Source organism: Mus musculus, chromosome 1 (assembly GCF_000001635.26).
Source record: "Mus musculus strain C57BL/6J chromosome 1, GRCm38.p6 C57BL/6J".
In the NCBI taxonomy this organism is placed as follows: Eukaryota; Metazoa; Chordata; class Mammalia; order Rodentia; family Muridae; genus Mus; species Mus musculus.
In genome coordinates, this window is record NC_000067.6 from 126,471,169 (window position 1) to 126,497,742 (window position 26,574).

Genomic DNA, 26,574 nt, shown 5'->3' on the forward strand with positions numbered 1-26,574 from the left:
TTCCTGGGTCTGACATTTTTTACAGAGGAAGTTCCCAGAGCTGTAAGATAGGGCTGATGATGGAGTCTTCTCTCCTGATTTGGGGTTAGAAGGCTTTTTCTCCTCTTGTCCTGTCACTGATGCTGTATATATCTGTCTGCAAAAATTGGGGCTCTTTCAGCCCCATGGCTGTAAGAGGATGGATACATCTTCCTCAGCCTCCCCTCACAAACAGATTTCGCAATAAGCTGAGTGATGCAGGGGGATTTTAGGTATGGAAATTATAAAACAACAACAATAAAAAACACAGTTAAGACAAAAAAAAAACAGTCCAATTTCTATTTTTAGTTCTTTGACCCATTTTTGAAAAGAAGCAAATGCTGTCAGTATCAAATTTCATTAAAGAGCATGTTTTATTTTTCTAAACAGTTAAATTAACAGTCCATTTAGAAAGGTCAACTTCTGACTTACTCTTGAAATTACATTCTGCTAGAACTAAAGGGCTCTGGCCTTTCACTTAACAGATGCGATCATCTTTTTACAAGCAAGACACTTACTCCAGGGCTGGGGAAAGGACTCTGAGGATTCTCCCATGGGGCCTGACGACCTAGGTTTGCCCATCAGTGCCCACATATTGGAAAGAGAACAACTTTCACAGTTTTATGCTGACCTTGTCCCATGAACACCCAAACACACACACACACACACACACACAGAGAGAGAGAGAGAGAGAGAGAGAGAGAGAGAGAGAGAGAGAGAGAGAGAAACAGACAGAGAGACAGACAGAGATACAGACAGATAGACACAGAGACAGACACAGAAAGACAGAGATGAATAGGAAGTACTTTTGAAAAAAAAATGACAATCAAAAGCCTTTACAGATCCCAATTGGACACTATACATTAAGAACAAATCGAGAGTTTACTTTTCTTCCATGATATCTTGTAGGTGATCACTGGGAAGGTTTTTTTAGCAGCTTATGTGACAAAGTGCTCCATACAAAAGATCAGAATATTGTGAATGTCGGTATTGGTTGATTACAAAACTAAAGTACTGTGGTAAGCTAGGGTGTGTAGCTCACCACCCCTCAAAAAATGAAATACTGTTTCTATTTTAGATTTTAAAGTATTCGGTGTTCTTAGATGTCCACATTACATTTAAATAAAAAGGTATGTGAGTCCTTTGAAGATGTAAAAAAAAAAATTACAAACCTGAGTTTTAATCTTCAGGGGCAGGAACTGCTCACTGGCACTGTACATGAACTGAGCTGTTCAAGAGTCATGTTCTGGGGTTTGTTTGTATGCTTTGTTGTTTTGTTTTGAGTAAAAAGAACATTCTAGATGAATGATGGCTTCATGATGTGAGGCCCAGGAAAGGAACCCACTCACTGCAGCTGCAAATTGCAGGATTGCCCAGTGTTTTGACTATGGAGCAGCCAGAGCCCTGAGAAATGCTTGCCCCACTAGCTACCTAACGGCAGTTCAGGTAGTGGAGAAAAAAAATCCCCACCACTGACTTTGCTTTTGATTCCACCCAGTAGCTATGGAAACTATCTTTCAGAAGTCAATTGGTCCCCATTCCCTGCAAAACACACAAAATGAAACTATTTCTTACCCTGCTCATAGAGGCCAGGGTTGAAAGCTTCATTTTTCAACCCTGTCCACTTATCTACGTCCTCTCCAGCCTGAGCTTGGGTATTTTATGAGCTGAACCTATGCTGTTTGATGGATGCTTGGATTTAAATAAGGACAAACTTAAAGCCATTTCTAAATTAGGCTGCAAAGAGTGGCGATATCTAGATGACATAAACATTTGTGAGCTCCAATTCTCATGTTCCAAGAAATACAAAATCTGCCTCCTAAGATCTCTCTCTCTCTCTCTCTCTCTCACTTGCTCTCACTCTCTCTCTCTCTCTCTCTCTCTCTCTCTCTCACACACACACACACACACACACACACACATACACACACCACAGACAGGCACTTGCACTTGAACCCCCTTCAATGTCCTGTCACTGACCCACGCATTTATTTATTTTTTTCTTACTGTCAACATACTCTGCAGCCAAGGAGCTATGATCCACAGTCCGGAGCTGCTTTTAAGATTTGTCTTTTGTGGGCTGCAGATATGGTTCAGTTGGTGGAATGCTCGCCCTGTGTGCATGAAGTCTTAAGTTCCAACCCTAGCACGGCATAAGCCTGGCACGGTCATTCACACCCCAAATCCCACTGCAAAGCAGGTAGAGGAAGGAAGATCTGACATTTAATTTACTCTTGGCTCCACAGTTTAGGCAATCATGAGATATAGGAGACCCTCTCTCAGAAAGTCAAAAATTAATTATTGATTGATCTATTGATTTGAGACTCTCTCAACAGGAAAATGGTTGATAAACTGGAAAAGGAAAATACAGACTGAATCAAGCATGGGCTGGACCTAGGCCCCCTGCACATATGTAGCAGATGTGCAGCTTGGTCTTCATGTAGGTCTCCCAACAACTGGAGCAGGGGCTGTCCCTGACTCTGTTATCTGCCTATGGATCCTGTTCCCCTAACTGGGTTGCCTTGTCTGGCCTCAGTGGGAAAGGATGTACATAGTCCTGCAGTGACTTCATGTTCTAGGGCTGGTTGGTACACAGGTGGGGGTGGGGCTTCCCCTCTACAGAAGAGGAAGGGAGGGGGGAGATGGGAGGGGCTCTATGATGGGGACAGGAAGGAGAGGGGGCCTGTGATAGGGATTTAAAATAAATATAGATGGAAAGATAGGTAGATAGGTAGGTAGGTAGATAGATAGATAGATAGATAGATAGATAGACAGACAGACAAAAACATCAAGTGGAACTAAGGTTTCTTTTTTTGTGTACTTTCATCACTGTCTATTCAATATCTGGCTGTTCCCTGAAGTCACATTCTAGATTCTTTTGTGAGGTAAATTTCTGAGGTCTTTAAAGTTGTATCATTACCAATATTACCAATATTTAGCTTTCTCTTTGATCCATAACTGGATAGAGATACCATTCTTAAGATGATGTCATTCCTACTCCAAAGGTAACTTAATTCACCTTGATGGTCTTGCTGCACCATTCACACTACAACCAAACTACTGCACCATTCACACTGCAACCAAACCACTGCACCATCAACACTGCACACAAACTACAGCACCATCCACACTACAACCAAACCACTACACCATTCACACTGCAACCAAACCACTGCACCATCCCCATCCACACTACAACCAAACCACTACACCATCTACACTGCACCCAAATGATGGCACCATATATACTGCAACCAAACCATGGCCCCATCCTCTTCTCAGCATCTTTCATCAGACTTAAAATCCACATTGTCAGAAGAGCATGATTGCAGCAAGCATTCTCTATTCCCCACTAGTTAATTTCCTTTTCCCCTTTATCTTGACTCCCTTCAGTCTCATAAAAGTTATTGACAGTGTACTGTTTATAGTGTGTTACTTTACACACAGTTGGCTTGACACTCAAAATATTAAAATCCACGACACCCAAGGCAATCTTAAAGAAGATTGACAGAAGTTACAGGACTCAGACTTGGGAATGATTAGAGATACAGAAGTAAGACACTATGTTGAGCCTGAAATAAATAATGCACAGGGAACAAAAGGAAGATCTAGATAACAGTTACACATTATGCTACAAAATTGATGGGGCAAGAGATGTGCTTCAGTGGTTACAACGATATCTGCTCTTCCAGAAGACCTGGGCTCAGTTCCCAACACCCACATCAGGCAACTGACAACCACCTATAGCTCTAGCTCCCAGGGACCTGACTCCCTCTAGCCTAAATGCCCAACTGCATTCACACACACACATACTCACATACAAAGATAATACTTCTTATATCTTTTAAATTATCGAGAAGGAAATATTTGCAAGATTATGGCTACCTTTGGGGAAAAATAATTCTCAATTCTGAACTGATGGTACTAGCCAAAAATGTATACCTAAGGGGCCATAGATATAAATATGAAAAATCAGGAAAATTACTATTAAAAAACACAGATAAAAACCTGTATTTGGATGACTTTTGGATAATCAAAGGCTGCTTAAGGAAGTTGGAGCAAATCAGAAGCATGACATGATAAAGCTGATAATTATTTTTCTTCACATGAAGAGCTTCTCACATCAAATATGCATTCCAAAAAAGTTAAAAGGAAAACTACATGATGATAAATTCATTTTCAGTTTTTATACTCAGTTAAGGATTTGAAAATGTGAAATGTCTGTTGGCAAGAACATGAAACATATAGGAGTTTCATACTCTGCTGGTGGAGTGGAAATGGGTATAGTACCTGGGTATGCAGTGAGACAGCATTAACCACAGCTGGACAGCTGTGTCGTTAAAAAGCGAAACTCCTTCAGGAGAGCTGGGAAAGTAGCTCAGTTACTAAGGTACTTGCCACACAAGGACTAAGAACCTGTGTGAGAAACCAGGACAATGGTGTGTGTTTATGGGCCCAGCTCTGAGGAGGTGGATACAGGTAGAACCCCTGGGGCTTGCCCAAATGATGATACATATGCTAGCCTTATGTGCTCCACATGCATACATGCCTACACAAATACATGCACACACATGAATATGCACTGGCATGCACAAGTATATAAGAATGTTTATACCAACAAGCTTCAGATATCAAAGCCCCAGATAAATTTTGTGTGCCCACCTATAGCCCATTATATAAAAAGATGTGCTGTTCTCCATTACTGAATCAGTTCACAAATACTTATATTAATATAAACGAACAGCACAACCCTAACATAAAAATGCAGGAAAGCAAGCATAAGGACAGAATGCTCCTTTGTATAAAACTCAATGTGAGAGAAACCATCTTTTGGTAAGAGAAATCAGCAGAGTATTTGCAGGTGACTGAAACAGAAACAGGAAGCATTCATTTCTGGTTTCTTTCTCTTTATCCCAGAGCTGATCAGATGGCTTTGGGCTTTGTGACAAATCAAGGAAACATTGCTTGTGTGCCAATCTGCGTGTCTGTTCCACTCTGACAAAGGGTTTGTTTTTTTTAATGGCAGGCATATGTGCATACCTATACACACAATTACAAGCAAAATAAATCCTTAAGTTAAAAAAAAAGGGCAGATACCTTTCCTACTTAAAATGAAAATCTGATATAAATTCAAAGCATAGATATCTCTGCATACAAATTTATATAAAGTTATATATTATATGTAATTGTAAAGTCACACACCTAGGAAAGCATGAGGATGAACAGATAACGCATCCAGACTCGTTCCAATCAGCAGTTTAGCCAGTTCTTATACTATGCTAATATTTGCAAAATGACAGAAATATTTGTAATCATACAAAAATATTGCAACATCTCTCCAGGATTTCTTGTCATATAACAAAAGGGAAGAACTAAGATTTAATTTGAGAGAAACAAAGGTGGGCGAGGTAGACAATGCCAGCAGACACTAAGCAGTTACAATGCAGGAACAGTCAGCTCTGTAATGTTTCAACAGCTGTGCAGCAGAGATGGAGAGAATGGCGGTCTGGGTCTGGAGTTATCAAGACAGGTCTCATGGAAGAGGCGAGACTGAGGACAGAATGGAGACAGGAGTGGTGTGGTGTAGAAATTCAGTCCCTCAGGAGAAAGCCCTGGTGATGAGCAGTCGAGGCAGAACTAGGTGATAGAACGAGACAACAACAGGCAAGACTACACCATCCTGAAGAAGAGGATAAAGGAAAGTTTCTGGGGAGAGAGACTGTTTGAAAACCAAGCTGTCTGCTCATGGAAGAGCAATCACAGGCTCTCCTCAGACATTTACAAAGCTAGGTTGCGAATGTGTGTATTCCTTCAACAGCTTCTATTGTACTGGGTGGCAATCTTCAAACTTCTAGTGCTATTACATTAGCAAGGAATAAAACAATTTTCCTGGGCTGCATCCATCGAGGCCCTATGTCTTAGTTTTATTTCCTGCTTATACTGCCTCTTTTTATGTCACCATGACATACGCTAGAGTCATCAGTGAGAAGACAGCCTCAGTTGGGGTAAAATACAACTATAAGATCCAGCTGTTTGGCATTTTTGTAATTAGTGATCAATAAAGGAGGGCCCACCTCATGGTGAGCTGTGCCATCCCTGGGCTGGTGGTCCTGGGTTCTATATGAAGCAGGTTGATTAGCCATAAGGAGCAAGCCCTAGGCAGCAGTCCTCTGTGGCCTCTGCATCAGATCCCGATGCCGGGTCCCTGCCCTGTTTGAGTTCCCACCTTGACTACCCTTGGTGATGGACTGCCACCTGGAAGTATAAGCTGAAATAAACCCTTTCCTCCTCAAGTTGCTTTTGGTCACAATGTTTCATGACAGCAATAGAAATTCTAACAAAAATACTACTTCTGTGGTAAAATACCCCAGCTAAAGTTTTGTTCACAGTCTCGTCATTTCAGATAATCAACCTAGAAGGAACCTGAAGCCGCTGATCACAACCCATCCGTGGAGAGCAGAGAACAGTGAACCGATGCATACATATTAGTGCTCAGCTTTTCCTTGCCTTTTCCTTCAGTCATGGACCCCAAGCCCCAAACTAGGCTGACTATATCTAGGGTGAATCTTCTACCTCAATTAACCCAATTAAGAAAAATCAACGCCAAGGATGCCTATAGGCCAACCAATCTAGATATTTCTTCATTGAGAAGCTATTTCTAGATAATTCTGGATTGTGTCAACTTGACAATTAAAACCAAACATCACAATCCATTGAGGGTAAAATGGGTTAGACCAGAAACACCTGAGAGCACTGGAGATCTTACCAAGGAAGTAAGAGATCCTGCAGCCAAGGGCTGGAGGCTGGGGCAATGCATGGAACCTTGGATTCTGTGTCCTGTGTGTATCCGAACAAGCACAGGACCAAAACACAAAACACAGTCTTTTTAAAACTTATTACATATAGTAGTTAAATACACTAACTGTTTAATTTGCAAATGTTATACTATGGCTTGTTCATATCCACCCAGTGGCACACTATGTCTTCCTGTCTCATTCTCGATTCCTTTCCTCTTCCAATGAGTCCCTCTTCTATCTGCTTTCATGCCTTTATCCTAATTGTGGTTCAGTTTTGCTTGGCTTTGGTTTCTTGGTGACTCAATGACTTAGTGTTATTGACTAACTCTTGGGAGTGAGAGATTATTTACAGAACTCTGGACAACTTACCAGTGGCTATGCCACTAGAGAAAATGCCTCTCTTCCCCTCTAGCAACCATTATCTCTCTCCAGATCCTTAGAGGTGGTCACAGCTTCATGAGCCCTTCCTCTACTAGATATTCAATATTACAATTCATAAACCACAGAGAACTCCTCAGTGAGTCACCCCCCCTCTTCCAATGGTAACATGTTGACAGGCCTAACTAACTAGTCTCATGCAGTAATCATAACCATGGGGGGATGGGGGGGGTGTTGAAGGGTGCCACCATCATGTCATGCCTGAAAGACAGTGTCCATAGATCCAATCCTTCCTTAAAATGCCTTTCTTTTTACAAATTCCCGTCCAGAATTAAAGGGGGGGGGGGTGTAGGAGAGAAGAGTGAGCATCGAGACAGTGTCGAGTCTGCCTCCAGGAGGCCTGCAGGCCTTCCACAGAATGAAACCTTCGAGCTTTTACTCCTCCCTGTGAGGAGCCGCCCTCACATTTGCCATTATAAGATGGCGCTGACAGCTGTGTTCTAATTGGTAAACATAATCTGCACACGTGCAGGGGCAGTTTTCCCGACATGTGTTCTGCCTTCCTCATGATGACAACTCGGCCGATGGGCTGCAGCCAATCAGGGAGTAATACGTCCTAGGTGGAGGATAATTCTCCTTAAAAGGGACGGGGTTTTGCCATTCTTTTTCTCTCTCTTGCTTTCTTGTTCTTGTTCTTTTTCTTGCTCTTGTTTTCTTGTTCTTGTTCTTTTTCTTGCTTTCTTGCTCTCTTGCTCTTGCTCTCTTGCACTCTTGCTCCTGAAGATGTAAGCAATAAAGCTTTGCCGCAGAAGATTCCGGTTTGTTGCGTCTTTCCTGGTCGGTCGCGAGAACGCGTGTAAGACCTCCCTTGATCTCTATTCTTAAAAAGTTCTTCAGTCCAGTAATAGCCTCAAACAAGACTGGGATTTTTATCATTTTCTCTAAGTCTGATTTCTCCTGCTTGATTTAGTGTACAAATTTTGACATTTTTCCAAATGAAATCATACATAGCCCACATACTATTTATAATTATGTGTATTTTAAAATTTTGCTCTATGAATGAGCATTTAATGTGTTTAGCTATGTTTAAGGAGGAACAAAAAATACAATTTAAAACAGGACTATAGGTTGTTTACTTTTAAATTGTCCTATCAAGGATGCTAGGGAGATGTCTCTATGATAAAGAGGCTTGCCACCACGCCTAAACACCGAAGTCCAGGACTCATGTGATAGGAGTACTGACTCTTTCAAATTGTCCTCTTGTTTGTGCCTGTGTCTGTGTCTGTGTGTCTGTCCTCAAAGACAGACAGATGGACAGACACACAGACACAGACACAGGCACAAACAAGAAAAAGAAAGAGAGAGAGAGAGAGAGAGAGAGAGAGAGAGAGAACAATATTAACTGTCCTCTGGCTTCTAGCAGAATGAATTGGACAGTGAGATGAAGGAACTGCCTCTTAAGTAAAAGGAGTCAGATTTTTTCATGTTCTTCCTCAAATATGGGTATTAAAAAAATGAAAATGTACAAAAATAAAGGCCAGAACCTTGGAGAAATGGGAAGAGGGACACTGGTTAACAGTTTGGATGTGAAATGTCCCCCTCAGGGTCACTTGTTTGAACACTTGGTCCTCAGCTGGAGGCGCTGTTGGAGAGGTGGTGACTTCTGGAGAAAGTAAGTCAATGGGGGCTGATATTATTTATAGCCCAACCCTTCCTCTTGTTCACTCTCTGCTTCCTGACTGTGGATGTGATATGACAAGCTGCCTCCTACTCCTGCACCATGCCTTTCCCAGCTGCCACCATACCTCCCAGTCTTGACAAACACCATCCTCAAAGCAGGAGCCAAAGCAAACCGTGCATCCTTCCTGTTGCTTCTTGTGAAGTCTTTTGCCAGAGCAATGAGCAGGGCTACTATGACAGCATTGATGAAAATAGTATTACACTCAGCCCTAAATTTTACAACTCCATAGCACGGTGGGATTGGGGTACAGGCACCTCTTACAACCTGGTGAGGAACTGAAGAGTTTGAAGGTTCCTAACCAATTAACCCTGAGGAGACAGGAGCAGGACTACCTTGACTAGATCAGCACATGCTCCATCCATGCCCACACACTGAAACATCATACTGTACCCCACGTGCATGTACAAGCATTCATTACATGTAAATTAAACATCTGAGGAGACAGAAATGCTTAACTATCCCTACTTGGCCATTACCCACTGTATATGCACACTGAGGGATTGCCCTGGACCTCCTATACTTGTATAAAAGTTTTTTTTTTTTTTTTTAACGAATCAATTATCTTAATGGTTGCCAGGGACCTGCATAATTTTCACTACACAAACCTTGCTCTAGTAAGACTAATGGCTTTTTTATGACCAACTCCTTAATGATGCTGATACAAAAGATGAAAAATGGTGAAAATATAGTTATTACACACAACAATTTTATTCCATGTTAACTCTTTACTCCCTTAGAATTTGTGAGATTTGATTTTATTTATCGATTGATTTTTTAATTTCTGAACCCCATCAAATTGTACATCTTGCAACAAACATCACATAAGAAATTTCTGCCCATGTACAAACATCATCTTAAATAACAACAACAACAATAATAATAACAACAACAACAATAACTTCCAGGGACTCAAAAGTCTCATGTGGTAACAAGCATTCAAGTCAGACCCACAGCACTGAACGTGGGCACAGTTCTAAGTGGTTAAAGATGCACTGGCGTTTTCTTGAAAGGAATTCATCCAAAGAATAGGCCAAAGCTGCTATCCATTTGGACACCTGTGACATCCCACACCCTCTTTTAACCCTGACAGTTTCTTTTGTTTGTATCACAGGGTGGGGGAGAGGATGTGTGTAGCATGCACACATGTTTCCTAAGGCCAGAAGAAGACACTGGAGCCTTGCTCTGTCACTCCACACCTTGTACCCTTGAGACAGGGTCTCTCACTGAACCTAGAGCTGGGGTCCTAACCAGCAAGCCTCAGCTGTTTGCCCGTCTCTGCCCTTGACCACGCTGAGTTCCTAGCATAACCACATAGATCTTTGTGGCATAGTTTCTGGAGATTTGAACTTACATCGTCATGCTCTCACTCTAAGTTTTTAAAACTGCTGAGCCATCTCTCCCGTCACCACAGCAACCATTTCTGCTGCAGCTCTTTAGGTTTATCTCCACATACTTGTTCCAGAATTTCTCTGAAATACGTTCAAATGTCTTCCTCTGTGAGGAAACAGGAAATGGGTATTTTTAAACCCTGTCAAGGAATGTGTGGTCTGTCTGCCAATAAGGGTCACATGTTAATTGCTTACTAATAGGCAGATCACATTATTGATGAAGTGTTGAAGACAGCTGAGGAATTCATCCTAAAAAGCTCTCTGTATATTCTGTCGATGCAACTGTTGCTGACCAGGAAGAAAACGGACTCTTGGGGGAGAAGAAGCCACAAGGATCTAAGCCAAAGTGTAGCTGCTATCCTATGAACCAGTCACAAACCATCCTTTGGTTCAATGCTCTGTTGACCAAGTGTCTCTTCTCACTATTTCTTCCTCAAATTACACCTAGTTGCACAAGGTGATGCATGCCCCACCTCTTGATGAATGAGACTCAGAAAGGAGGGAGGAAGACCTACATCCAATCACATACCCTGGCAACCCGAAATGAGCAGGCCTAAAGTGTCTGGGACATCAACCATGGTCACTCCCTTCTGCTCTATGAAGCAAGTCATCTCTGCCATTCTCCATAATTTTGTAACCTCAACGCCCTCCCCCTCAGACAGTCTCTTCTCATCAAAAGGCGTCCTACACAGTGGTATGGGGTGAAGAGATAGCTCAAGGACAAGGACCTGGTTGATCTTTATAACCCAAGTAAGCAAGCGAGGCAAGGTGGTACACACTTGTGATCCGAGAAGCGGGGAAGCTGAAGCAGGGACTTACCTATAGCTCATTGACATGGTCAGCCTATAATACCTAGCCAGGGAGAGATGTCATCTCAAAAAGCAGAGGTGGACAGCAACTAAGGATACATAGTTGAGGCTGCCATTTGACCTCCAAACAACATGCATACATGGTCATATACACATGTGCACCCACACACAAACACATCAGGAGATCAGCAGAGAGGGAGAGCCTCTGCTACTGGAAGGAACACAGGACTGGAGACAGGTGTTGTGGTCTCCAGCCCAAATTTCAACACTATTGTCCCATGTGTCCTTATTAAACCTATTTGAACTTCGTGGGCCTTTGTTTCTCAGTGTCTAAAATGGGAGAACAAGGCCAAAGATCCTAATGAGCCACTGCTGCTTGACATGTCTTCTGGTCACAGTTGGGAGATCCACAGGTTCATAGCAATGATCTTTAGCCCCCATTTAGCTTAACTGCACACTGAACAGAGATTCTTCTTTACTTCCAATCAGTTGGTCACCAGAGCCAGCCCTGACCCTCAGCATTTGCTATCTGTTCCTTCTTCATATCCAGCTCACAGTTTCTCTGGCCTGCAAGACACAGTCCTCCCCTCAATGCTAAGTCTGAGGTTGGCAGTGGTCCTTGAGTGCATGGTCTCCCTCCTCCCCCCTCTCTTTCTCCTTCCCTTTTCCCTCCATCATCTTACCTCACCTCCTTAGACGCTTATCTGCTCTTTTCCTCTCTGCTCTTTCCCTCTCCTCCCCTCCCTTTCCCCCCCTCCTTTTCCTCCCGCTCTTTCCCTCTTGCCGCTCACCCCTCTTCTTGCCACCCTCCCCTCCTGCTCTCTCTCATCTTGAACTCTCTACTCCACATCATAATCTGTTTCCCTTTTTCCTCTCTCCTTGTCTTTCTCCCTCTCCCCCTCTTTTTCTTTCCATCCTTCCTTCCCCTTTCTCTTTCTTCTCTCTCTCTCTCCCCTCTTCCCCACCCCCCCCCCATTTTTTCCTCTCCTTTCCTTCCTCCTCTCCTTGGAATGCATTTGTCACAAGACTGTCATTCAGCTTTCAAGGGCTCACCTCAACTAATCCACATTCACATATTATCCTCCACGTTCCTATATTATCCTCTATGATTTATTCTCATTCATTAAAATAATGTGTCAGAATGCTTCCTCCCTTCTCCTGCACCCCACATGCCTATATCCTAATCCCCTGCAACTATGAGTTTGCAATCTCACATACCAAGAAAGACTTGAAAAACATAATGAAGAATCTCAAGAGAGAGCTTCTTATGGGTTACCTGGGTTGGCTTGATGTCATCATCAGGGTCTTTAGAGGGGACTCAGATGAGTCCCAGCCACTGAAGCTGTTCAGACAGAGGCATAGGTCAGAGGGACATTATTGCTGGAAGAGCCACACAACAAGGCACTGGCGCAGTCTATTAACTGTAGGAAAATCTCCTGTGTCCCTGAAGCTCTCAGAAAGAATGTGGCCCTGCCCACAACTTTATGCTTGACCTTCTGATTTCTAGAAGTGAGATAATGCTGATGTGTTGCTCAGAGGCACAGAGTTTGTAACCAATTGCTAGGACCTGCACTGGAAGCCCGCATGTCCTCACAGAGAGCTCTGAACACTCCCCTCCCCCATGCAGCCTCCATCCCAGCCTTGCTTCCTCCATCTCTCTCCAGTCTACCCTAGCAAATCTTTAGGGAGGATTCACTCACTTACTCGCTCTACAGTCAGTTAACAATCAGGACCAGCTGGACACTGTCTCCATGGGCTCAGCCCTATAGGCGACATCTACTTTACACTTCCCTCCAAACATTTCGAAGGAGGGTAAGAAAGGTTGTGAGAGACAGCACTTGGGAAGGACTGGGAAACAGTGTCTTCTGCAAATGATAGCACATTGCACATGCAGACTCACATAGGCTGTTGTTGGCCTACACAAGAACTGTACAAGATTCCCCATACATGCTGGTGCAGTGGAACATGGAAGAGCTCATAAGACCCCACTCCTAGGTCAGTTGATAGTGACAGCTGAGGGCTACTGGGAAAGGGAAGGGAAGGGAAGCAATAATTCAGTTTTCTTCCAGATGTAGCTCCTGGTAGGTCAACCATATTCCAGTGGATGGCCCAAGACTCAGGTGCATACCACCCACATTAATTAGACTTAATAGACTTTAAAAAAAAAAAGGCAGTATGTTGGTAGAGAAGTACAGGGCATGGGTCTTGTTGAAAGGAGGGACTATATATAAATGTGTGTGTGTGTGTATAAAAAAATCAAAACTACATACATAATTCTCTGTGTGTTTACAATATATATTACACACACATGCAGAGAGAGAGAGAGAGAGAGAGAGAGAATATCTAACCATCTAAGCATTGAGCAGCACTTCAAGGGAGGGAATGAAAGCAGAGAAATATCTCATGAAAACACAAGAGGCAGTCACGCAGAGACAGCTGCCAGGGCCTGAGCATAGCAGGGCCTTGACCTAGGACAGAAGCAGCTGGCCAAAAGCCCAGAAGCAGGCAGGAACAGGCAAGGCAGGGTAGCCACATCACAGTGACCACTAGATGGGTCTCTGGATGGCTGAACCCTGTGCTTTACTTATCCCTGGCACCCACCATGCCAACAGCCTGGGCACAGACACCACTTCAGGCATGTGAGAAACTGTGCCAGGCACGCCTGCCGAAACATGAAGGGGCAGCTGAGGACGAGGCCACAGGCTCCTTGGGCACCAAGGACAGCTGGCTCTGCTGGGCACTTCGTCAGTGGAAAAGCACTGACTTGGAAACACATCGTCTCACATGGACTTTTAGAAGCCTGACGGCAAGCATCTGCTCCTAGCCCCCTCAAACAGGGGGACGGAAAACTGACACATGTATGTGGTCTCTAACACTGTTTTGTGTATTTGTGTGTACACGTGAGAGCAAGGACAAGTGTTTATATGTGGAAGTCAGAGGTCAACTTCAGGTGTGATACATACTGATATATACATACATACACACATACATACATACATGCATGCATGCATACATATACACATTAATACATACATATATTCATACATATATATACATACATATATATGTGTGTGTGTGCGCGTGTGTGTGTGTGTGTATACACACACACACACACATACATACATACATACATACATAAGGAAATAGGAAGAGTCGGAGGACAGAGCTATATGTGTGTGTATACAAGTGTGAGTGAGTGAGCACACACCTATATATGCATATTTAGACAGGGCGTCTCTGTCAGATAGCTTAATCAACTGCCCTCCACCATGTTTGTTTGTTTGTTTGTTTGTTTGTTTGTTTTCTGAGATGGTGTCTTTCAGTCAGTGAGCCTGAAGCTAAAGCACATTTTTTAGGCTAGAATGAATGGCCAGTCAGCAAGAGGCCTCTGCCTCTCTCCCCCACAGCCCCATGGTTACAGGAATGTGCTACTTTACCTGGGCACTGAGTATCTGAACTTATGTCGGCAGGTTTGCCCACCGAGCCATCTCCCCAGCTCTGAAAGCTGTGTGCTTAACTTACCCTTTTCAGAGGCCATTGCTTTTTCATACAATAAAGACCAGGCATGCTACACATGTGTATTTTGGTTGCATAAACAATAAACTGCACTTTCTGTGTTTGAATGGTTTTCTCATATCCAGATTAAAGGATCAGCAAGCCGCATGATGTCTAACCATAATCCAGTACAACGTTTTATTTAGGAAGAAGATATTTCATGGGCCCTGGGGTTGGAGAGTTGGCTCAGTGTGGGAAACTACTGGTGTGCAAGTACCATGGGACCTGAGTGTGAATCCCCACCCTGTATGTACAAAGCCAGGTGTGAGTACTTTCACTGCTGGGATCCCAGTGCTGTGCAGGGTAGAGACAGGAGGATTACTCCTAGGGTTTGCCAGCCAACAGCCTATCCCCAGATTCAGTAAGACGGTTGGAATGGGATGGAGCAGACCACCTGATGTCCTCCTCTGCTCTCAGACACACACACGGACATGTATGCCCACCGCTTTCATCTGTGCGAATGTGACCATGCCAGTGAGCAGCATAGGAAGGAGAGATGGTGCACTTCCATTTTCAGGGACCTCTTTCTGTCACCACCAAGCAGTCACCACAGCAAGGACACTGGCAAGCCACATGCCTGCCCCTCGCCCTCATTCCTACTGAAGCTGGGCCACCTCTGCAGCTCAGGAACTGTCAGACCACAGGGGTTTTGCAGGGAACATTTCTCCTGGGAGTCGTCTCCTTTGGCCTTTAGTGACATGTTTCTTCTGCCCTGCCACCAATTTAGGCGAAAAATGAAACACATTTTCCTACCCCTCTGTGGATGTGAGTTCACTCACCTCATTTTCCAGCACAGGTTTCCAAGGGCAGAGCAAACAATCTCAGAAGCTGCCTCTCTCTGCCAGCTCCAAACAGGCAAAGAATTCTAGTAACCTAGTGTCCAATGTCTATAGATAGAAATCCGTGTCTTACCTGTTGCCTGTGGAAGTCAGTGTCTAGAACCTTCTGCTGAAACAGCCATTTACCAAAGCATGCCTCCACCTCATCTCATATTATCATTGAGTGGGTAGAGGAATCAGGTTGGGTCTCCTTAAGATGATCCCCACTGCATGGGGGCGTGTGTGACTCACAAACTAGGCTAGATGCCTTCATAACTATTAACAGCTCTCTTATCAAGCAACAGGTCCAGAGTTTCTGAGCCAAGACGCCAAACATGCCGAAGCTGTCTCTCTCTGAACTGAGTGTCACACTTCCCACTAGGTACCCAGGCAATCCATCTCCAACTTTCCCAGTTTATTGATAACAACACAAAGTATACCGAGAAAGCTCAACACTTCTCACAATGTGATCTGGGTTGGATTGGGGCCAATAGCATATTTGCTAAGAAATAGATGGAAGGTGGAGACTGAACACATCTCTAGGCTGGGAGGTTACTCTGGGTTTGATTATCTGTAGCACAAGAGTGAGGACCTGAATTCAGAGCCCCAGGAGCCACAGAGTACAGTAAGTCTTTGACATGTGTTCTTCTTCCTCCTCTTCTTCCTCTTTTTCCTTCATCTCTTGTTCTTTTCCCACTTTCACGTGTGTATGCATGCTTTCATTTGTGTGGGCATATGAAATGGAATATATATGTAGCTGGAGATTCAGGCTTGATGTCAGAAATCAGCATCAATCACTCTTCCACTGTATTTACTGAGGCAGGATCTCTCAATCAAACCCAGAGTTCTCTGATGCAACTATGCTTTCTATCCAGGTCGCTCTAAGGACCCCTGATCTTCACCTTCCTTCCAAGGCTGTCACACCCCCTGGCATCTTTTACATGGAATCTGGGAATCTGAACTCCTTGTATGGCAAGCACACCAACCACTGAGGCATCTTCCAAGCTCCCGAACTGAAGCCTTTTGCTGATGTAATGACTCTGTCCCCTCTCCTTACGTGCAAGTGACCCTGGAGTGAATGTCTCCTTCTTCTTCCCTAGGAGGTACACCCTCCATTACTTACCTCCCATCATCTCTCTGGACTGATTTCTGTTTCTCTCTAATCAGCCCCACACTCAGGACTTGGTATAATTGATTATGTCCTTTTCCCTCCTAAACTGTAAGCTTTCAGAGTACATTTGTATCTGGCAATAGTTTATCTATGGATACACGTTCATCTGAGTGATATGTACAAGTGTGTCTACAGACACATGCATGCAAGTAGAGGTCAATAGCCAGCATTGGGCAGTGTTCTTTAGTTGACTTCCACTGTATTGATTTTATTTTTGCTATTTTAAAACTTTTATTTTAATTCCATACATGCATACAGTCTATCTTGACCATCTGCATTCTCCTTATCCCCACTTCAACTCCTACTGGATCCCTTCTTCTCACGTACTGCTCCAGGCATGAATATTAGGAGTACGGCCAACAGCTTTCTGCTTAGATATAATATTCAGGGCCATTGTTGTGATCTAAGGAAGAATAGCCCCCATAAGCTCGTATATTTGATGACTTAGTGTTTGGGGGTGGGGAGAATAGCATTATTTGAGAAGGATTAGGAGGCATGACTTTGTTAAGAGAAAGTATGTCACTGGAGGTCGGCTTTGAACTATTCCCAGTCTCATTCTCTCTGCTTACAAATCAGAATGTAGCTCTCAGGAACTTCTCAGGCACACTCCTGCCTGCCACCATGCTCCCCACCTTGATGGTAATGGTGTCAGACTTTGAAACTGTAAGCAAGCCTCCAATAAATAATGTATCTTATAAGAGTTGCCTTGGTCATGGTGTTCCTTCACAGCAATAGAACAGTGACTAAGGCAGTCACTCCACAGAAGAAAACCCTTGCCTGGTACTCTCTAAATCTGGCCAAGAACCCACAGCTCAGAGCTCACCTGTCCTAGAAGAGAAGCTATTACTATTACTTTTGTAAAGTAGAACATAGTATCACACTATCTTCTACATACTTACCTCTGTCCACCAATTAGAGAGCTCTCTGTCCCTACCAAAGACGCTCCTACTTTACTCTAATTCACTTCCCAGTCCCCAAGTCACACAGCACCCAACTGCCTCTAAGCCCAGCTGCAGGAGAGCTGATGCTCACTTCTGGCTTCTAGAGGTGCACACACACACACACACACACACACACACACACACACAATGCCTTCCTTATAATGGTGATCTCCGTGGGGTGCTGGAGGAGGTTCATCAACAGTTATTACATGAAAAGGGTTATCTGATCTAGTACTAAGAGATGTAGAGACAGCAACTATAAAAGTCATTAAAAGGCAGTATCAGTTGATTTTCTTACGTGTTAGGAACTAGCTTAAGTTCTTAGATCATATAACTTCTTTTTTCTCTCTTATTTTTCTCTTGAACACTTATAAAATAGCATGAGCGTTTTCCTGTTTTACAGAGGAGGTCTTGCTCACATTACGTTAATGGTGAGTGGTGGACGCAGTGTAGCTTGGTTAGTAGTGTGTTTGCCGCACACGCATGAAGCCCTGGGTTCCATTCTCAGCACCAGACATGGTGTTGCCATCTGCAATACTAGCACTGGAGAGATGGGGAAGGGGACCCAAAGCCCAACATCATCCTCCACTACAAAGCCAGGTCAGGGCCAGCCTATGCTACTGGAGACACTGCTGCAAAAATAAAAAACCAACAACCCAAATCAGTCTCAGTGTATCTAACACTCCACACACCAGACAACCCTCAGCAAGAACCTAAGACACCCGAAACTGCTCTGAATAAAACTTTACAGAATAATATACAAGATGAGCTCGAGATCCAAAATACCAACTGAAATTTGTGACTTTTTAGCTGGCATTCTCGGAATTATTTTTGGAGAAAAGATGCAAGAGATGTTCACAGAACATTATAGAAGGGCTGGGCTCTCTAGTCAAGGAGCCGGAGTTAAAAAGACAAACTATAGTGTGGCTTTCTGTCCACCCTCCCTGTATCATCATAAACACAAGACGCCATGGAAGACATGCCCTGGTTTCAGAGTGAATGGCCAACTTGACAGAACCCTTGTTTGTCTTCATCAGGGCTCAGGGAGGCCCACACTCCTGCTGTGTCCAAGTAGAGGAAATTACCTCATGCCTGCAGTAAAGAGACACCAGAAGCCTAAGGATATCCCAGAATGCTTTGTAGCTGAAGAGCACTACAACACTGCCCACTGGCTTTGCCAATTTTGAGAGTATTCCTGCAACCCCAGCTAACACTTTCATCTAAATTTGAATCCTAGGTCAAGGAGAGTCCAGAGCCCCCAGGAAGTCCTATCCAGCAAGAACTAGAACTTCCTGGGCCACGAGAGCACAGGACGGAGTTTCCTCTCAGATACACACGTGGTTCCTGCCCTTTTGCTTCTTTGCTCAAGTTGGAGTCAGTCTGAAGTGAGCTTGGGAGCTGTTTTTCCTGTGTTTATTCTAGGCATTAAAGCCACATCAGCTGCCCATTCAATTTCCATTGCTCCCTTTCTCTTTGGTTAAGCAGGATCGGCAGGCATTACTGGGCCTTTCTGAGGAATCCTTACTATTTAAAATTCCTGCTGCTGGGATTAAAGAGATAATGCCCGAGGAAGCCCTTTGTAAACTGTAAAGTCCTAATCAAATGGATGGTGCCACTATGATACTCACCATCAGAGCGGTACACAGCTTTACAGGGAACTTTCAAGTCGTTTGGAACCCCTCTCTGCTTCCTGCCCACCCAAAGGGCCCACACCGATGCCAAGGTTTGGGAATCCCCTCCAGGAAGTTTTGTTTAATACAAGTACATGAATGATTCAAAAATAGCACACGGGTTTCCAAAGCAATGCTCATGCAGGAGAAATAAAATAAAATAAAATAAAATAAAATAAATAAAAGCTGAGTCTGATGGTTTAGATAATGAATATTCTGCCAAACATAGTGGGGAGTTAGAAAGAAGTGAAGAACAAAACATTCTTGTAAAGATAGTTTCGGTGGCAAGAATGAAACCCTCCTTTGCACACACTTTGGGGAGGAGGAGGAGGACAGTCTGGTCAGGGATTTATATAGGTCCAGAAAACCTGTTTTGGCTCTGCCAGCCTGGAGAAGCAGGCTGCCACCCGGAGGGGAGCTGGGGTTTGGCTTTAGAATGAAAGTCACAAACTGTCGCATTAAAAGTAGAGGTTGTTTCCTTTCTTTTCTAAGGATATTCCCTGGGAGAAAGGAATATCAAACTCAGAGTCTTAAGAGGAAGGACTTGCAGAGTGGGAAAGAGAATGGACAAAAGGGGGGGTCGGCAGATGACCAAAGCCCTGCTGTGGAGGAGGACCTGAGTCTGAAACCTCAAAGCATCCTGTAACCCTGGTGACAGTGAACGGGAGGCTGAGACCAGCAGGCTGAGCATACACAGCAAGATGCTCATGCACACCTGTCACCCTGCACAGAGACACCAAGAAGCAGCTAAGAAGAGGTTGTGCCTAGAAAAATCACTTCTAGAAGATGACTGTGTAAACACTTCCAAGAACAGTGCTGGAAACTACTACAAGGGGAATCTCTTTTAGAAATAGGTTTAGGAGGGAGGAGAATAAAAATCAAAGTAGCTAGCAACAGGCCACGGATGGGGTCCTTGCTCATTTGAGCCAAATGGGCAAAAGCCACAAGGATGAAAAGATGTCAGGTGGTTGCCTGTGTTCAAGGAGCATATCCTAACAGGCCCTTTTCTCGGAGGACTGGGGTGGGGACGGGCGATGGGGGGGTCTGCCTCCCAGGCAGTGTGCAGCTCAGCTTCACTCCAAAATAATATCATATTTCTGCCCATCAATCAGAATTAAGAAGCTTAGGAGGCATAGACAGTTGCTGGTAGCAACAGGGCACATACTCCAATTCAGCTGGGGCGGAGCCTGCACTGGGGTGGGGGCACGTGAAGGAGTGAGAAAAAGGCCCCAAGTCTGACATACCAGGTCTGGGACCTGGGGGCTTATGAACAAGAGGACAGGAAACAGTTCCATCTGAAGTCCCTCACAGGATTCTGGGGCCAGGTTTTTTGGGGTGGTCCAGGATGCTGACCTTAAAGTCCTGTTCTATACTAGGACACAGACTTTCAAGGAGAGGAAACCATCAATGCATTATCTTAGGAGGAAGGAGGGCCGAATCCAGAAAGATAATCGACTGAAGGAGCACAGTGATGCCCAGTGCCAGAATCAGTGGGCTCCCCACAAGCTTCAAATGTTTTACTATCTGATCACTATAATGGAGAATAAGCAACACTGAAGTGTGAGACCATGGATGTTTTGGGAGACCATGCTACTTAAGAGCCACATCCTCCTCTTCCCTTACCATTAAAAAAAAAAAAAAAAAAAGTCATCTATAGGAAGCGAGCCTGTGTGCACAAGAACATTGAGCACGTGTGTGTGTGTTTCCATGAGCGCTTCCAGCACAAAGCGAGGTCCCACAGGTGGAAAGGGGTGTGCGTGATGCTTGGCTTGAGCAGCTTCGGAATATAGTGAATGCTAAATCCCTGTATTTTCTGCCTCGATTGTCCTGGCGCTGAGTTTCTGAGCAAAAAGGATTCAACCCAGTGCCACCTCCCAGACATTCTACCACACCCCTGTGGCTTTGGGATTCTATAAGGAATTCAAGGAGGGCAACAGTGTCATCAGCGACAGGGGGCAGAGGTGGACCAAAAAGAATGAAACGCTTAAAAGCAACCAGATCAGCAGGCACAAGAGGGTTACCCAGGGGATGAAAAATAGGAAATAGCTCTGGGGACAAGCCTGGGAGGGTGCAGGGAGCTGGCGTCCTCTTACCTGGCCTGCGGGAGAGCATTTTGCAGAGGGCCCAGGTCGTAGTGGGGGCTGCCCGCCTTGGAGGGCAGACCCTGCAATGCCGTCACTTGGGGGGCAGCAAGGAGCTGGCCTCGGAGCCCACAGTTGACAAACTTGCCATGTCAAGCCTGTCGGCGCGCGCGCGTGCTCCGCAGCCCGGGCACCTAGGCTTTTGTTGTGTCGCACGCCTCCTGTCCCCAGCTCGCGCCTGCCTCCCGGTGTCCCAGTGCAATCTGGGCCACAGGACCTTTCTCCCCCGCTCCGCCTGGGGACAGCAGTGCCACTTCCCTGGGAATCTCGAGCTAAAAAGATGCCCCCAAGCCGGTGGTAAGGCAGGCGCGGCAGCAGCAGCAGGCGCGCACTCCTATGGGTCCGCTCTGGCCCTTGGGTTCCCACCCCCACCCTCTCCCTCCCTGCCCCGCCCCCCACTCAGAAGCTGCTCAGAATCCACCCTGTCAAATCCAGCCCATCTGCTACTATCACAATCAGTTTCAACCCAATGGTTCCGCCAATCTCTGCCTGGAGTTGGAGTTGGGGACCCTCCTTGGGAGGGGTAAAGAAGGGATGCAGTGGAGAGGGGAGATGGAGACTCTGAATACCCAGAGAGGAGGCTTGAAGCTTTGACTGTCTGCCCCAAAGCAAGGAATGGAAAGGAAAAGTGGATTCCAGGAGAAACCTTGCTTTCACTTCCCAGTTTCCAGTAAAAGAAAGAAAGAAAGAAAGAAAGAAAGAAAGAAAGAAAGAAAGAAAGAAAGAAAGAAAGAAAGAAAGAAAGAAAGAAAGAAAGAAAGAAAGAAAGAAAGGAAGGAAGGAAGGAAGGAAGGAAGGAAGAGGAAGGAAGGAAGGAAGGAAGGAAGGAAGGAAGGAAGGAAGGAAGAAAGAAAGAAGAGAGAGGGAGGGAGAGAGAGTGATCCAACAGGCCCCTAGCTCCCTCCATGCCCCTACCCCTAACCCTGCCTGAGTGGAACAAATTTTGCTAATGAGCTAAACAAACAGGTTCCTTAACCTTATGATGGAGCTGACCCAGAGGCTGCCATAGCTATCCAAAGATTTGTTAACAGGCAAGGAAGAGCTGAAACTGCAGGGGGAAGGGGGAGGGGATACGGGGTTTTCGGAGAGGAAACCAGGAAATGTAAATAAAGAAAATATCTAATAAAAATTAAAAAAAAAAAAAAAAAAGAGCTGGAACTGACAGCCCCGTGTGTGTCTGGAGTCAGAAGTTGTCCCCAAGTCCATTTGGAAACAATGAGTGCACCCGAGGAAGGGCTGGGTGAAACTGGCAAAGACACCCACCTTTTGCCTTCTGCTGGCATTTCTGGAACGAAAGAGAAATCCACTTGTGGCAAGAAAATGTTGGACTCAGTTGAGACTCATTTTTTTTTCTTAAAAGAATTCTCATAAATTCCCATTTTCTCATGAAAACGATCCTTTCCAGGAAATGTTGTTTTATTAGCAAATAACGACTTCTAAGATGAGGATTTCACAAACCTAATAGTTTCTTCTTTGGGAGAAATGAGGTATTCTTTCCAATAATGTCCTTTGATTTATTTCTATAGAATACGTTAGCATAAGTGCATAAATTCGTGCTGGATGATAGACATGTGGATTACCTCAAGAGTTATTTTTTTCTTTTAAGTCTAATAAAAAAATAATAGTATTCCCAGAGACAAATGAAAAAGCCGTGAAGCATGAAAGAATATAAACAGAGGGATTATACCTCATTTTGTATATTTATTTCAAATTCTGGGAAACATTCAATTACCTGGAATGACCACATTTGTTGAAGAAGTAACTTGATAGAGAAGTCACCAGCAGAAAAGTTGAAAAGAAAGAAAAAATTAAGCCATTTATTCATAAAGGTAAAAAACGGCTAAGAAAAAGTAAATATACCTAAATTTGAAAATTAAATCGTGTTTTAAATTATAGTCTAGGTCATTCTCTTGCTTAATACTGTACTGGGAAAATGCATACAAGCTCCACTACTCATCTACTCATCTGGCCAGAGGCTGTGTCTTCTGCGCAGTTTATTAGAGCCCCATGGTGCTTATCACAGTGCCAGGTAACTCTGTGAATATCAAAGGCTCCAAGTCGTGATTCTCAAGTTAGTATCCAAAATGGCAAACATAGTTTCAAAGCAAGGTGGGTTTCCACTTACAGTAGATACTGTAAGTGATGGGCAAGACTGGTGCCCTATTAAGAAAGTTTTCCTAATATTAGCTACTTTTGAATCTTTGTGCATGTGTTTGTGTGTATATGATATACATGTGCATATATGTGTGAGAGTGCATCTGCTGTGGAGTGTGTATAGGTCAGAGGACAAACTCAGGTATCAATTCTTGCCTTCCATCTGGTCTGAGACAGGGTCTTTGTTATTCATTAATATGCACACCAGGCTAGCTGGCCTTCGTGTTTTCAGGGGCTCTCCTATATCTGTCTCCTATCTGATGGGACTTCAGACATGTACCTGGATTACAGCTGTGCACACATATGCATGCACACACTGATCTTGTGTAGCTTTCATTCTGAAGAGTAGGGTGTTCACAAGGACAGAATAGAGGAACTTAGTTTCTGCCAGAAGGTAAAGGATAACTGCAGAATAAGAAAAGTAGGGTGAGCTGACGCAGCTTGCAGAGAGCGGGCAGCAGAGGATGAACTAATGCTGAGCTGTGGTTAATGAGGGAGTTTCCACCTGTGTTGATGGCTTATTGGGAACAGCTTAGAAACATCATCACCCTGCGCCCTCAGTGAAATTACCGATCCAAATCGATACATGCGAAAGCCACTAAATAAAACACTGATGAGTGTGCACTGTTCAAAAAGCACCTCCACCATCAGCACCTCGCTGCATTTGTAAATTGCAAGGAAAATAATTACACCAGACAAGGGAGGAGTGGGGCATGAGAAGTACAGAGCAAATACTTTTCTAATGATTGGGGGAAAGCCCATGTTTTAGCACCAGCAAGATGGGTCAGTGGGTAAAGGCGCTTGCTACCAAAACTGAAGGCCTGCACTTAATGTCTGAGACGTATGATAGAAGGAGGGAACTGACCCCTGAAAGCTGAACTCTGACTCTACAGATGTGCCTCGCCATGTATGTATATACATATAGGAAGGGAAGGGAAGAGAGAGGTGGACGAGGGAGGGGAGGCCAGGAAAAATGAAACATGTCATTTATCTAAGCAGGGCTCTTGTACTCATTTTTTTTCTTACAGAGAAGAAAGCACATGGAGAAGCAGATGAAAGACAGTAGACAGGAAGCAGAGGCACGAACAGGGCTAAGAACAGCCCAGCACGTGTCCACTCAATGTGTGCAGGTAACAAACACAGATGCAGCTCAGAAGATGGAAGGATGTGGTATAACCAAGTGCAAGCAGAGAGAGTGGGTCCTTCCTGAAAACTAAACATCTAAGAAGTGTGTCTGGGGGAAAGTTAGCAAAATTTAAATAAGTCTAAGGTCATATGACATGAGGAAGTATTTTATTTTATTAGGAAATAAAAAAATATTATGATCATCAATTAAATGGCCCTTATCTTCCAAGGATACGTTAGACTATTTATTTAGGGCAAATGTGTAATGGTGTCTACTACTCATTTTGGAAAAACTTATGTAAAACAAAAAAGTTTTCTTTTGAAATTTTTGATAGCAACCCATGTGTACCACACACCCCAACTGAATCATGCAATAATCTGCAAAAAATTTATAAGTACATGTTAGATGATTGCTGATTTTAAATTGTGGGAGAACTGGGTTCTGTTACTATGGTCTTCGAATTTTTCTGTACATTTGAGAATGTTCTCAATAAAAAATACACCAATAAAAAAAGAATCAATAACTACTTATAAGGGAATGAATGTTTTAAACATGATGTCTTTAAATACTACTTTTTGGGTGGAACTACAGTCGGACTGGAGAAAATTTAATAATTTCAATGTATATTCTAGAAATGAAACAGAAAATTAATGCTTAAAGCTCATGGAAGATTTCTAAAAGGTACACTTTAAGACAGGAAAAAAAGAGAACTCAGTCTAATAAGGGAGAACATACAGCACTGATTCCGGATCGATCAAACACATCTCGTTAAATAAATTTTACTAAGTGAAATCAATATGCAAGGAATAAAAGAAGACAACAAAATTGAGGCCGTAACGGGGTTTGAAAAATATCAAGACTACTTCACAATGAACAACCTCCTGACAATAAATGTAAAAACAGGCAGTGAGCATCACTCTAAAATGAAAATGTGATTTGAGCCATATGACCACGGAATCTTAAAGAATTAAAGATTCGAATGCTGCGTTGAAAGCACTGCTCCTGGCAAAGCATATCCCACATGTCCAGTACCTAAGGTGGCCAGAAGAGGGCGTAGATGCCCTGGAACTGGACTCGGAGACAGTTGTGAGCCACCGTGTGGATGCTGAGAATCAAACCTGTATCCTCAGCAAGGGCAGTCAGTGCTAGTACCCACAGGAATCATCTCCCACCCGTACACTTAACTCTCCCACTAATCAAGTATAAATAACCATTGAACTCTATATTTAAGAGAGACAATTATAAACTGATATTCATGTGACTATAAGATCAGAACAGGGTAACTGGCTTTCAACAACACTGTAGTCCATTTAGGAGTTTAAGTTTTGTTCCTGTGAATGAATTCATTGGGATAAAAGGCCATATTAATAAGCCAAATGAAAAAATGAATGATTCTCTGCATAGGTATATGAAATGTTGAAGAATATTTAACATTCAAATAAAAATACAAGAGGAAGGAAGTTAGCATATTGTTCTTTAATGTGGTACACACACACTAATACCTCACTGAAACAAGGAAACTCTTGACACATTCGACTCAATCATAGATAAGTCCAGTGCTCTCTTAAACTCCACAACCATGTAATATTTGATTAGAACCAGTCAGTGGGTTGTACTAGACAAAAGCATAAGAATGGAAGAACTATGAAAACTCTTCTCAGAGGAGGTAGTAGCATGCCTAGGAAAATGACAGAAATCAATAAAATTAATGCAATGAAATTCAGAGTCTTGAATTTAAACTCTGGAAGTCGTCAAGCACCCTTACTAGTGCCAATGGAAATGGTCTTGAGGTTTGCAGTTAACAAACATTTGCGTTATCAACAAAGAACAAGAGATATCTAGGGAAAACTGTAATTAGAAATGCAGA

General features: G+C 43.7%; 1 protein-coding gene across 20 annotated transcripts in view; it reads right to left on the reverse strand.

The window, feature by feature from the left end:
• The window catches only part of Nckap5 (NCK-associated protein 5), a 917,161-nt gene that overhangs the window by 557,533 nt on the left and 333,054 nt on the right, over positions 1 to 26,574 (reverse strand). For 3 of the 20 annotated variants that reach the window (XM_030252637.1, XM_006529332.3, XM_011247959.2), the window contains exon 1: positions 21,380 to 21,811. The exons of 15 other annotated variants lie outside the window; for them this stretch is intronic. Coding sequence is in view for 2 of the 5 variants with exons in the window: in XM_011247959.2 (XP_011246261.1) it covers positions 21,380 to 21,398 (19 nt within the window). In the remaining 3 variants the exon portion in view is untranslated. 2 more of the 20 variants (NM_172484.3, XM_011247960.3) reach the window with 2 other exon arrangements.